The sequence below is a fragment of the Zea mays genome, chromosome 7, assembly GCF_902167145.1.
Source record: "Zea mays cultivar B73 chromosome 7, Zm-B73-REFERENCE-NAM-5.0, whole genome shotgun sequence".
NCBI classification, from domain to species: Eukaryota; Viridiplantae; Streptophyta; class Magnoliopsida; order Poales; family Poaceae; genus Zea; species Zea mays.
Genome location: NC_050102.1, coordinates 15,391,480 through 15,403,963, shown reverse-complemented (window position 1 = coordinate 15,403,963; position 12,484 = coordinate 15,391,480). Strand labels below are relative to the sequence as shown.

The window sequence follows — 12,484 nt, the reverse complement described above, 5'->3', positions numbered from 1 at the left end:
CTTATCAATATCAAATGTTCTCTTGGTTGCACCTTTGAGCTTCAATTTATTATCAGTGGGTCAACTCTGTGATCTTGGACTTCAATGCTTATTCACTCCAACAGAGGTTATTGTAACAAAGATGGATGATGAATCAATGGTGTTCAAGGGATTTAGATACAACAACCTCTACTTAGTGGATTTCACTTCAGAAGATGCAGACTTAAGAACTTGCCTCTTCACCAAAGCTTCACTTGGATGGCTTTGGCATAGGAGGCTTGCACATGTTGGGATGAGCACACTCAAGAAGGTATTAAAGAAAGACATGGTTAGAGGATTAAAGGATGTGGTGTTTGAAAAATACAAGCCATGTAGTGCATGTCAAGCTGGAAAGCAAGTTGCTAATACACATCCTACTAAAGCTTTCATGTCAACATCAAGGCCACTGGAACTACTTCATATGGATTTATTTGGACCTACAAATTATGTAAGTGTCGGTGGCAACCTCTACTGTCTAGTGATTGTTGATGACTTCTCAAGATACACTTGGGTGTTCTTTCTTCATGACAAATCTGAAGTTGCATCTATATTCAAGAAGTTTGCCAAGAAAGCACAAAATGAATTTGATTGCAAGATCAAGAAGATTAGAAGTGATAATAGCAAAGAATTTGACAACACCAACATTCATGAGTACTGTGATGAAATTGGGATCAAGCATGAAGTATCTGCAACATACACACCTCAACAAAATGGAGTTGTTGAAAGAAAAAATAGGACCTTGATCACACTTGCAAGAACAATGATTGATGAGTATAACACACTAGAGAGGTTTTGGGCCGAAGCTGTCAACACTGCTTGTTATGCATCAAACAGGCTATTTCCTCACCGGCTACTTGCAAAGACTCCCTATGAACTGCTAAATGGGAAAAAGCCAGACGTCTCCTTCTTCCGGGTGTTTGGGTGCAAATGCTACATCTACAAGAAACGCCATCACCTAGGGAAGTTTCAAAGACATTGTGATATTGGTTTTCTTTTGAGTTATTCATTAAAATCCAAAGCATATCGAGTATTCAACCATGCCACTGGCATGGTAGAAGAAACATATGATGTGGAATTTGATGAGACTAATGGCTCCCAAGGAGCACTTGAAAATCTTGATGATGTAGGTGATGAGCCACTTAGGGAAGCAATGAAGAACATGCCAATTGGAGCTATCAAACCAAAAGAAGATGAAGAAGAGGTGCAAAACATTGACAGGCCTTCTTCATCAAATGTACCACAAGATGATGAAAAAGATGAGAGGCATGCAAATGAAGATACATTTGTCTCTCATGAACAAGCAAGGGTACAAGCCGAAGATGTTGATGCTCCAGGATCTTCTTCCCAAGTGGTTAACAGGAGAAACTCATCACTACTTCAAGCTCATCCTCAAAACCAAATCATCTTGAGTCCTTCACAAGGGGTTATTACTCGATCACATAGACATGCCTCTTTTATTGAACATCACTCCTTTGTTTCTTGTGTTGAGCCTACTTGTATAGATGAGGCGCTACAGGATCCGGACTGGGTGAATGTCATGCATGAAGAACTTAACAACTTCACCCGTAACAAAGTTTGGACCCTGGAGAAGCCCCCACAAGATGCAAGAATCATTAGAACAAAGTGGGTGTTCAGAAACAAACAAGATGATCAAGGTGTGATTGTAAGAAACAAGGCAAGACTTGTTGCAAAGGGATTCTCTCAAGTTGAAGGCTTAGATTTTGGAGAGACCTTTGCACTGGTTGCTCGACTGGAAGCCATCCGTATCCTACTTGCATATGCATCATGCTATGATATAAAACTTTATCAAATGGATGTAAAAAGTGCATTTTTAAATGGCTTCATAAATGAACTTGTATATGTTGAGCAACCGCCTGGATTTGAAGACCCTAGATATCCTAATCTTGCTTACAGGTTGTCCAAGGCGCTATATGGGCTAAAGCAAGCTCCAAGGGCTTGGTATGAGCGCCTTCGCGACTTCCTCATCGAAAAGGGCTTCAAGATCGGGACCGTCGACACAAATCTATTCACAAAGAAACATAACGGTGATATTTTCATTTGTCAAGTATATGTTGATGATATAATCTTTGGCTCGACAAATGACTATCACTGCAAGGAATTTGGTGAGTTGATGTCGAAGGAGTTCGAGATGTCAATGATTGGTGAGCTAACGTACTTCCTCGGCTTTCAAGTCAAGCAAATGAAAGATGGTAACTTTCTCTCACAAGAGAAGTATACCAAAGACTTGTTGAAAAGGTTCAACATGGAGAAGTGCAAACCAATCAAGACCCCCATGCCTACAAATGGACATCTCGACTTAGATGAGGGAGGTAACCCGGTTAATCAAACTCTCTACCGTTCTATGATTGGTAGTTTATTGTACCTTACCGCATCTAGGCCCGATATTATGTTTAGTGTCTGCATGTGTGCTAGATTTCAATCTAATCCTAAGAAAGCTCATCTTCGCGCTGTTAAGAGAATTCTTAGGTATCTCAGGCACACCACAAGCGTTGGTCTGTGGTATCCCAAAGGAGCTACTTTTGATTTAATTGGCTATTCCGATTCGGATTATGCCGGCTGCAAAATTGATAGGAAAAGTATTTCTGGGGGATGCCATCTGCTTGGTAGATCACTAGTTTCATGGACATCCAAAAAGCAAAATAGTGTTGCCTTGTCAACTGCCGAAGCGGAATACATTGCCGCAGGTGCTTGTTGCACACAAATTTTATATATGAAACAAACTCTTCTAGACTATGGCGTAGTTCTAGAAAAGGTACCTTTGTTGTGTGATAATGAGAGTGCTGTTAAAATTGCTAATAACCCTGTACAACACTCTCGCACCAAGCACATTGATATTCGTCATCACTTCCTTAGAGATCATGTTGCTAAAGGAGATATCATTTTAGAAGGAGTGAGGTCGGAAGATCAATTAGCGGATATTTTCACTAAGCCACTTGATAAGACCCGCTTTTGCATGTTGAGGAATGAACTAAATATTCTTGATCTCAGAAATTTTATGTAAAATGTCAAATGGTGTTGTCAAGCTTGCATTGCATGTTTAAATTTCTTGTATTGCATCTAGGGCTTGTCTAACCTAGTTGAGATAACCGCCAACAAAGCGAGTGAAAAAGCTTAACTCGGATCAAACTTGACAAGTCTTAGTTTTAAGCTTTTAGCACTTAAATTCTTACTTTGTATGCAATTGTTGGTTTTTGAAATATGCATGAGGTACTGCACTTAGGGGGAGTATTCAAAACTCAAATCACTCATGAAAACCCCTAGTGCAAGCCAAAATGCAAATTTCACCATTTGCCTATTTTCTCTAAAAATTATCTAGCCTATGGCAAAATATTTTGAAAAATATGAGAAAATACATGAGCGTGCCAATACCTGTCCCAACAAGTGTTATTTTGTGTGTTTATAAGTTGGGATTTAGTTTGGTTGGGAACTAGATAGAAATATTCAAAAAAATCCAAATTTTCCCTCTGTCTGGGCTCACCGGACAGTCCGGTGTGCACCGGACACTGCACTGTGCAATGTCCGGTGCACCGGCAGCCGCGCGCTAAATTTTCATTCTCCTATGCGCTGTCCAGTGGTTCACCGGACATCTACTGTGCGCTGTCCGGTGTGCACCGGACAGGCACTGTAGACTGTCTGGTGCACCCATACTCGGTTTTTAAAAAATCCTTCTCTGCCCGAGCCCGAGGCCAGGCTCATTTCCTCTCCCCTCTGGCCAGCCTCTCTCGTCTCTGGCAATCTCCCCCTCGCCGGCGACCACCCTTCCTCTCCGGCGGTCTCTTCACCGGCGGCGTCCAAGTGCATCCCCTTCCCTCTCTGGTGAGAATCCCTCTCTCTCTTTCCCTTTTCTCTCTGTGTGCTCCTGTCACCAGTGAAGCCCCTCTCTTCCACCCTTGTTGTCAATTCCAAATTCCTGTAAAATCCAGTGAAACCAAGTGGTCATATGTGTTCCTCTGTGTGCCTTAAACATCCTTGCAGGTTCCTAGCTCCTTCGGGAGGGTTTTCCCACCTCAAATGGCCATTTCCCCGAAAACCTAATTCACCGCACGTCACGTGTTCGGTGAAATGCCCAAACCAGCCAAAAATGCTCCAATTGAACCCAAACTTTTCAGGCACTTTCCCAACACCTCCAGTAACATATTCGCCAAATTTCACGCCCATCCGATATTCCAGGCTTTAATTTCACCCAATTCCCCGTTTCGAGCGATCGTTTCCGAGCCGAGTGCCCAAATCTCATTTTCTTCGCCTAAATTCAAACCAAGCACACACTTCACTCATATTCACCCATATAAACCTATTCGTGAAGTATCGGCTCAATTCCATGTCATTTCGTGCCTCAATTCGAATTCCAAACCTCATATGGCACTTTTCATCGTTCAAACGTCGTTTTCACGTCGTTTGACCTCTCGATTGTCTCATCTCTTGTTTCCTGTGCCATATTTCTATGTGTATGTATTTATTCACATTTCATATACTTATGACTATGTGACTAATACGTGCTCACCTCTTCTGTCATTTCAGTGATCTTGATTGCCCGTGTGCCGTCTCCTGTCCTGCCTGGATCGTCACCTCTCGTGTGAGCTTTCGAGGTAGTCATCTCATCCTTTGACATTCTATCGGACAATATCAATCTGTGCTTAGTCTCTCTCTCTCTCCTTCGCAGTCATCAGGTCAGGATGCCGTGCACGAAGAATGTGTCGGCGCCAGGGGGAGGCGATGATGAGGATCCTCGTCGTCCCATCAGGCAGGTCAAGGGCAAGACAGTTCACTTGGAGCAGTAGGAAGGCCGCAAGAAGCGGCGTATGGACAGAGCAGCCCGTGCAGCTGCAGCAGCAGCTGCAGCCGCTGCGCAGGCCGAGCTTGGAGATCAGCCACAGACTCCGTCAGATCAGATTGCGTATCGTGTTCGTCGCCTCGCCTCCCGGCCTCACTCCTCCACTCACACCACTGCTTCCACTCCACCACCCACTCTGCCTGCTCCTGTCACCCCTGTTGCGCCATCCACCACCTCAGCCATACCCGCTACCTCCACTACACCAGCTTCCACTGCTCCTCCTCTCGCTCCCGCTTCCGCTCCTCCTATCCCTCCACCTCGATTCCGGGAACACGATGAGACTGAGGTACGACCCCTTGCTGCGGATCCCAGACTTTTTGACCTTCAGCGTGCTACAGCGGCATGGGTACGTAGGTTCAGATACGTACCCGTGGAGTCTTGGTTACCGGCTCAGAGGGATCCTGCTGCAGTTGACCTTTTCAGCACCCATATTCAGGAGTCCTTTTTCAGAGCTCAAATGTCTGCACATATTGCTTTGCGAGTGCACCGGCTTTTGGATCTTCCAGCTTTTCTGCTTGCCGCCGGTGCTGACTCTGAGGTGCACCTCACATATCTGCCTGGCCTTCTGACTCTGTTGACTACCAGCGGCAGGTATGTTGAGGAGTGGGTCCGAGTTTTCTACGCTACTGTATGGATAGACCTCGATCATCACTGGATGAGGTTTCGTTTTGAGCGAGAGGATGTCACCATTACTGCTAGTCAGATTCGCCAGCTCTTTGGATTTCCAGAGTCGTCGACTCGACTTCACAGCTTATGCTACGGCACCTCTAACCCTCCTCGTCGCCCTCACGGCGGTGTGGCTCCGGGTACAGCTCACGTCGCGGCTCTGTTCCGCCCGCCCTTTTCAGATGGGTCACGACGTTCACCGGCAGATTTTACTACAGCAGCCAAGTACTTATTTGAGCTTATCAGACGGACTCTTCTGCCGAGGATGGGATACAGGGAGGCTACCACACATATCCAGCTCTGGCTCCTTGGTGCCCTGGTCTCTCACTCTGAGTTTGACGTCGTGGATTTCCTTATTTGTGAGATCGAGGACACCGTTTTGGATGGCATTCGTGCTCGTCGACAGTTGCCATATGCTCACTACATGTGTCACATTTTTGCGCAGCTAATTCGGCCTCCACAGTTCCAGGGCACACTTGAGGCCTCACGCCTTGTCTTTGGGTCCTACCGTCCTGCGCCTGAGGCTCCTGTGCCTGCTTCTGCTCCAGTTTTTGACTCTCAGGCAGAGGATGCTGCTATTCATCAGTTCGAAGCTCAGGCTGCAGCAGTTGATGATGATGATGATGATTTTGGGATTCCGCCTCCGCCTCCTATGCCTCCACGCTCACATGATCATGAGGCTGGGAGTTCTAGTGCTACCCCTGCTGCCCCTCCTGCTATTGACCCTGCACTTGCTTCGATTCTTCAGACACTCACTCAGCAGCAGGCTCACTTGGCAGCCGAGCAGTCCCGCCAGGCAGCAGCCCATCAGCAGTTATCCGAGAGGATGCTCTTGATGTTTCATACCATACAGGACAGACAGGATTCCCTTCAGTAGCAGCTTCTCCAGGATCGGGCTGAGAGCAGGGCATTCATGGCTCTTATGCTGCAGCATTCTGGTGTCTCAGTTCCCTCGGTTCAGTCTGCTCCACCACCTCCGCTTCAGGCTCCTGTTGTGCCAGCGATTCAGACAGGACCCCCTCTTCCTTCTGTTGGTCCTTCCTCTCCGCTCCGGCCGGTCACTCTGGCTTTCACGTCACCGGTTCTCAGCTCTGTCTGCCCTCAGCCGCCAGTGCCACCAGTTTCTGCTGTTACCACTTCTGTTGTGGCAGTATATGTGACCACTTCAATTCCGGCAGCTTCTGCAGCGCGGCCTCAGTCCGAGTCAGTACCAGCTCCAGCTTCTACCGCAGATCCTGGATCCGAGACTGACTCTGACCCCCGTCGGCGTTCGCTCTGCTGCCTCGACCACGACCGGATGCGCCCCCGCCGCCTCCTCCCGCTTCAGATTTTTAGGTTTGGGTACCCTTTTGGTGTTTGACGCCAAAGGGGGAGAGATATGAGTTGTGAGAGCTAGGGGGAGTTTGAGAGTTAGTAGAGAGTCATTTTAATGTAATATATGTGCTTGTTACTCTCTGTACTAGCTTGGTGCTTTTGGCTCACAAACTCTTTATATACTCTCGTTGCTTATGAGTGACTGTGTGTATTATGTTTTCACCTTATATTTTATCACCAGTCTTCTAGTTCTTGATTCATTGATTTAACTTCACTTTTATATGAACAAGAATCTTACGATGTGTATGCGCTCACTCTTATTATTATGGTACACGTTCTTTCTGTCAAAGATTACTGAGTATAACTAATCATCCTTTCTATTGACAGAAACTTCAAAACAAACTACTCTCACAAATCTTGTAGGGTTGTCATCAATCACCAAAAAGGGGGAGATTGAAAGCATCTAGGCCCCTGGTTGGTTTTAGTGATTAATGACAACGTAATGTTATATGTGACTAACGTGTGTTTTGCAAAGACAGATGGTAAGTTAGGTCGCATTACAGGTAGAAGTACTACAACGGTGAAAACGATCCCAGAGATAAGAACTCGAAGCGACGGCTAAAACGACGAAACAAAAGGTGAAGGACTACGGAGTCCGAGTGTCAAGGAGATGTGGACACTCGTGATTTAGTTAGGTCTTTTATTCTCTTTTAGCCGTACTATAAAGAGGGGTTGTCGATGAGTAGTTTGACCAAGAGAGTTCTAGTGTAGTGTTGGTGCATAATCACACTCACATTCAGTGCTAGGTGTCACTCTAGAACTCACTCACAAGTTAGAACGAAAACTGAATTGAAAAACAGCTGAAAAACAAGAAGTAGGGTTTCTGGCCCAGGGGCACCGGACTGTCCGGTGTGCACCGGACTGTCCGGTGCACCCTCTGCCAGGTGGGGCTAGGCTGGCCCGGGGAAGAACCTTCCCCACGCAGAAACCCGAGAGCGCAGGTTTTCAGAGTTGAATTATAGTGGCGCACCGGACAGTGCACCGGACAGTGCACCAGACTGTCCGGTGTGCCATGAGTCCAACGGCTAACTGTCAGAACTAGTCGTTGGAAACGACCGTTGGCGCACCGGTGGCGCACCGGTGGCGCACTGGACTGTCTGGTGCGCCAGTGCGCAGGAAAATGCCTATAACGGCTAGTTGGTGGGTGAGGGCTATTTATACCCCCTCCACCCACCATATTCAATGTCTTGCACCCCACATTTATTGCAGCACATTGCTTGAGCATTGCAAGCACCAAAAGCCTAGTGAGGAGATTAGAGAATCTTAATCCGCGTTTGTTCCTCATTAGCGCTAGCGAGAGCCACCTAGAGCACACACCACTTGCATTAGGCTTCTCTTGGTCAAGCGAAAGTCTACGGCTTGTTACTCTTGGTGATCGGCATCACCTAGACGGCTTGGTGGCGTTTGGGAGCTCGGTGATCACCGTGAAGATCTTGTTGGTGACCCGACTCAAGTTTGTAAGCGGTCTCGAGGGATCCACCGCGCCTGAGTGGCAAAGGATCATCTCGTAGTGAGCACTTGGTTCTTGCGAGGACTAAGGGGGAGCGATACCCTTGCGCGGGTGCTCCAACGAGGACTAGTGGAGAGTGCCGACTCTTCGATACCTCGGGAAAAAATTGGAGTCTTCTAAACCTTGCTTTACATTCCACACTTAATTCAAGCACTTTACATTGTGTATTTGTTTAGCAAGTATTTGAAGTATTGTCTAAGGCATTATTGTATTTCTAGTATTATTATCTTAGTGCTAGTTGTTGGGGTGAAGTTGGGCTCTTGTTTAGCTCTTGCTTAGTTTTTAATTAGTGTTGATTTTTAGAAAAAACCCAATTCACCCCCTCTTGGGCATCGTGATCCTTTCATTACGTTATCTAAAAAATGGGGTGGATGAGCTCTTTGGATTTCTTGAATTAAAATATACCAGGAAATATATACTATACTTAAAGCATCGATTTCAACGGTCGTCTCGCGTAATTTTTTTACAAATAACCTCTCACAACTATTTTAAATTAACCCGATATACTTTTATAGATGGCTAAACGGTGGCCCGGCACGAGCCAGACGCCCGCGGGCCACAACTCTGGCCTAGTCACGTCATGCTGACTTGCTGACTGTGCCGGATCAGCCCGTTAACCCGTCGGCCCATTTGATTAAATCAGCGTAAAATGTTAAAGGTCCGGCACGGGTCAGACGCCCGCGGGCCACAACTCTGGCCCAGGCACGTCATGCCGACATGCTGACTAACCAGTAGAACATCATGCTTAGATGTCTCTAATATTGAATATAAATTGTATATATGTATATACGTTTTTTTAAAATAAAAATATATATAATCGTGTCAGGCCGAGGCTACAGCCCAAGCACGGCATGACGTTATTGGCTCTTGCAAGCATTAGGTCGTTTCTGAGACTACATTGGCGGAATGGACTCAATGGTGTTTAAGGTTGCTGAATTGGATGGAACAACAATGATTTGTCACACTAACAGTAAAATGAAAGGTTATTTGTTGGTTTTAAACGTTAGTAATTGCTACGAAGTAGCATAATTTGTATGGAGCGCATCCAGTTTTTATTGATGACTGACTTTAGCAATCACTCCATATTTTGATTTATCTTCTTTATAAGTTTGAGTTCATGTGAATTACTCACAAACTTTCTCTTATTTGGTCTCTGTATGGTGGAATTATGTCATTTTATAATCTATGTTCGTTCAGTCAGTCGTTGTGAACTCTCTTTTAATCGCTCACTTCATTGGTCATGTTGTACCAAGACATATTGGATGGAGTAAACAATAACATCAGTTAGCCAAATCAAAAAAATATTATACGGAGAGCGGAGACAATCAATAAAAAATCTTGAAGTTTTTTTTATTGATAGTTTACATGTGTATTGTTGTAAGCCGTCGCAACGCACGAGCAACCGACTGGTGCCTCCTAAATTTCGAGGGAATATTGCAATAACAAAAGGTATATAATATGTGTTGCACGGCACATTCCAAAAGGTGGCAATTTGAACTGTTCCAAGCTTCCGAGCAATTTCTTCCCTGAAACGTAGCCAAACCTGCCTTGCCCTCTGCTTGCTAGTCCATCTCTTCTCTCTTCTCCATCCATGTAGATAAATAGACGCCAAGCGCTCTCGGCACCGGAGCAGGCCGGCGGGTTCAGTGGCCCCTGCAAGTGCAAGCTAAGGCTCACAGCATCCGTTCGGTTCCGGCTCCGAGGGACTCGCTCCCGTCGGGGACGGATATATATCCATCATGGAGGCGGCGGCGGCATCTTCTCTGTGGGGCGGCCTCAACTCCGGCATCATGCTGAGCCTCCTGGCCGTGGTGTGGGCCATGCTGTGGCAGGCGCTGCAGGGCCTCCAGCTGCAGCAGTACTTCGGGCGCCACTCCCGCCGCCTGTCGCGCCGCCTCGCGTCCATCCTGGACCCGGACCTCACCGTCACCGTCGCCGAGTACGACGGCGGGCGCATGCGCCGCAGCGACGCGTTCAAGGAGGCCAAGGCGTACCTGGAGCGCGCCACGCGGGAGGCCCGCGGCGGGGTGCGCCACCTCAAGGCCGAGCCCGACAAGGACCCCGACCGCCTCCTGCTCAGCATGGACGACGACGAGGAGATCACCGACGAGTTCAGGGGCGCCACCGTCACGTGGCGGGCCTGCACGGCGCCGCCGCGCGAGGACAGCGCGCCGGCCTACTTCTGGGGCCGCGCCCCGCGCGCCGACCGCAGGTTCTACCGCCTCTTCTTCGCCGAGCGCCACCGGGACCTCGTCCTGGGAGACTACCTCACCCACGTCCGCCGCGAGGGGCGCGCCGTCATGGTCAAGAACCGCCAGCGCAAGCTCTTCACCAACATCTCCGGCGACGGCTCCTGGGACTCGGACGGGTAAATACATATAATCTTCTAGCTAGTACTGGCACTAGGCACTAGGCAGGCAGATCTCGGAGCTGATTTTTGATGCGCCAGCTTGTGGTCCGACAGTGTTTGGAGCCACGTGGTGTTCGAGCACCCCAAGACGTTCGCGACGCTGGCCATGGACCCGGACAAGAAGAAGGAGGTGATGGACGACCTGGACGCGTTCCGCAACGGCAAGGACTACTACGCGCGCGTCGGCAAGGCGTGGAAGCGCGGCTACCTCCTGTACGGGCCGCCGGGGACCGGCAAGTCCACCATGATCGCCGCCATGGCCAACCACCTCGACTACGACGTGTACGACATCGAGCTCACGTCCGTGCGCACCAACACCGACCTTCGCAAGCTCTTCATCGAGACCACCAGCAAGTCCATCATCGTCGTCGAGGACATCGACTGCTCGCTCGACCTCACTGGCAAGCGCAAGAAGAAGAACAAGAAGGAGGAGGACGGCGAGAACAAGAAGGACGGTACTACGACGAAGCAGCAGGAGGAGGACAAGGAGAAGGAGGACGAGAAGGCGGGCGGCAGCAAGGTGACGCTCTCCGGCGTGCTCAACTTCATCGACGGGCTGTGGTCCGCGTGCGGCGGTGAGCGCATCATCGTGTTCACCACCAACCACGTGGAGAAGCTGGACCCGGCGCTCATCCGGCGGGGCCGCATGGACAAGCACATCGAGATGTCCTACTGCTGCGTCCAGGCCTTCAAGTTCCTGGCCAAGGTCTACCTCGACGTGGACGACCACCCGCGCTTCGACGCCGTGGCGGCGCTCCTGCGGGAGGTGGACATGACGCCTGCGGACGTCGCCGAGAACTTGACGCCCAAGGCACCCGGCGAGGACGCCGACTCGTGCCTCGCCGCGCTTGTCGAGGCACTGGAGAAGGCTAAGGAGGACGCGCTGGCGAAGAAGGCCAAGGGGAAGGAGGAGGCCGGCTCCGCCGATGAGCTCGACGACGAGGAGTAGCTGGTGGCTGCTGTTGACTTCTTGTTAGTTGCTAGTGCTACATATGTAGGGAGCCCCTGATCTGGTTGCTGGTCTCATCTCATGAGCGAAGAATAATGCTAACTAGACGACGATTTGATTATTACTTTATGTTGTCAGTCACAACATGCTACACTTATTACTTCGAAGCCACGCAGTTTAGACTGTTTGGATCATTTTTAGTTAGCCAAACTTAAAAAAAACAAACCAGATGATATTCAATTTAAAGTAATAACTACTTTTAAACGATGCAAACAGACCCACTATATATATACGGGAAAAAAATTATGTACATCTAGGATATAAACACCCTATTTTACAGCCCCTCACAAGTATAGGTGTACATTTGGGCCGGGTCTGATGGGCCGGCCCGAAGCACGGAAAAAAAGCACGGCCCAGACACGGCACGACCCGAAATAATTTAGTGTCGGGCCGGCACGGCCCGTTATATCGGGTCGGGTTTGGGCCGAGGTCATGGCCCATGGGCGGGCACTAGCACGGCCCATTTAAGGCAGGCACGAAATGACCCATATAGAGGCACGAAAAGGCCCATATATTTATTAAAACCACACTTCATTGCACGCTTTCATATACTTGATAAAGAACAAAAAGCTAGAGATAATGCTAGTTAGATGTTTTTTGTAGCTTTGAATCAGAGTGTGTGATGTAATTTTACTTTTGTTATGA

The 12,484-nt window shown here is 48.3% G+C and overlaps 1 protein-coding gene across 2 annotated transcripts; it reads left to right on the top strand.

Annotated features, from left to right (window-relative positions):
- The first annotated feature begins 9,937 nt into the window (after positions 1-9,937).
- Positions 9,938-11,900, top strand: LOC100191940 (uncharacterized). Of its 2 annotated transcripts, none has more exons than NM_001371776.1 (2): positions 9,938-10,788; positions 10,885-11,900. In NM_001371776.1, the coding sequence occupies exons 1-2, from the start codon at positions 10,160-10,162 to the stop codon at positions 11,777-11,779; spliced, it is 1,524 nt and encodes a 507-aa protein (NP_001358705.1). In that variant the 5' UTR covers positions 9,938-10,159; the 3' UTR covers positions 11,780-11,900. The 2 variants fall into 2 exon arrangements, with proteins under 2 accessions (NP_001358705.1, NP_001358706.1); NM_001371777.1 differs by having other exon boundaries at positions 10,061-10,788; positions 10,870-11,899.
- Positions 11,901-12,484: the final 584 nt, after the last annotated feature.

What these genes read in the sequence shown, in the direction of transcription:
- LOC100191940 (NM_001371777.1), top strand. Translation starts at nt 10,160, where the DNA reads ATGGAGGCGGCGGCGGCATCTTCTCTGTGGGGCGGCCTCAACTCCGGC. An exon ending in GGCTCCTGGGACTCGGACGG is followed by an intron (nt 10,789 to 10,869) that starts GTAAATACATAT and finishes TTGATGCGCCAG; the next exon opens with CTTGTGGTCCGACAGTGTTT.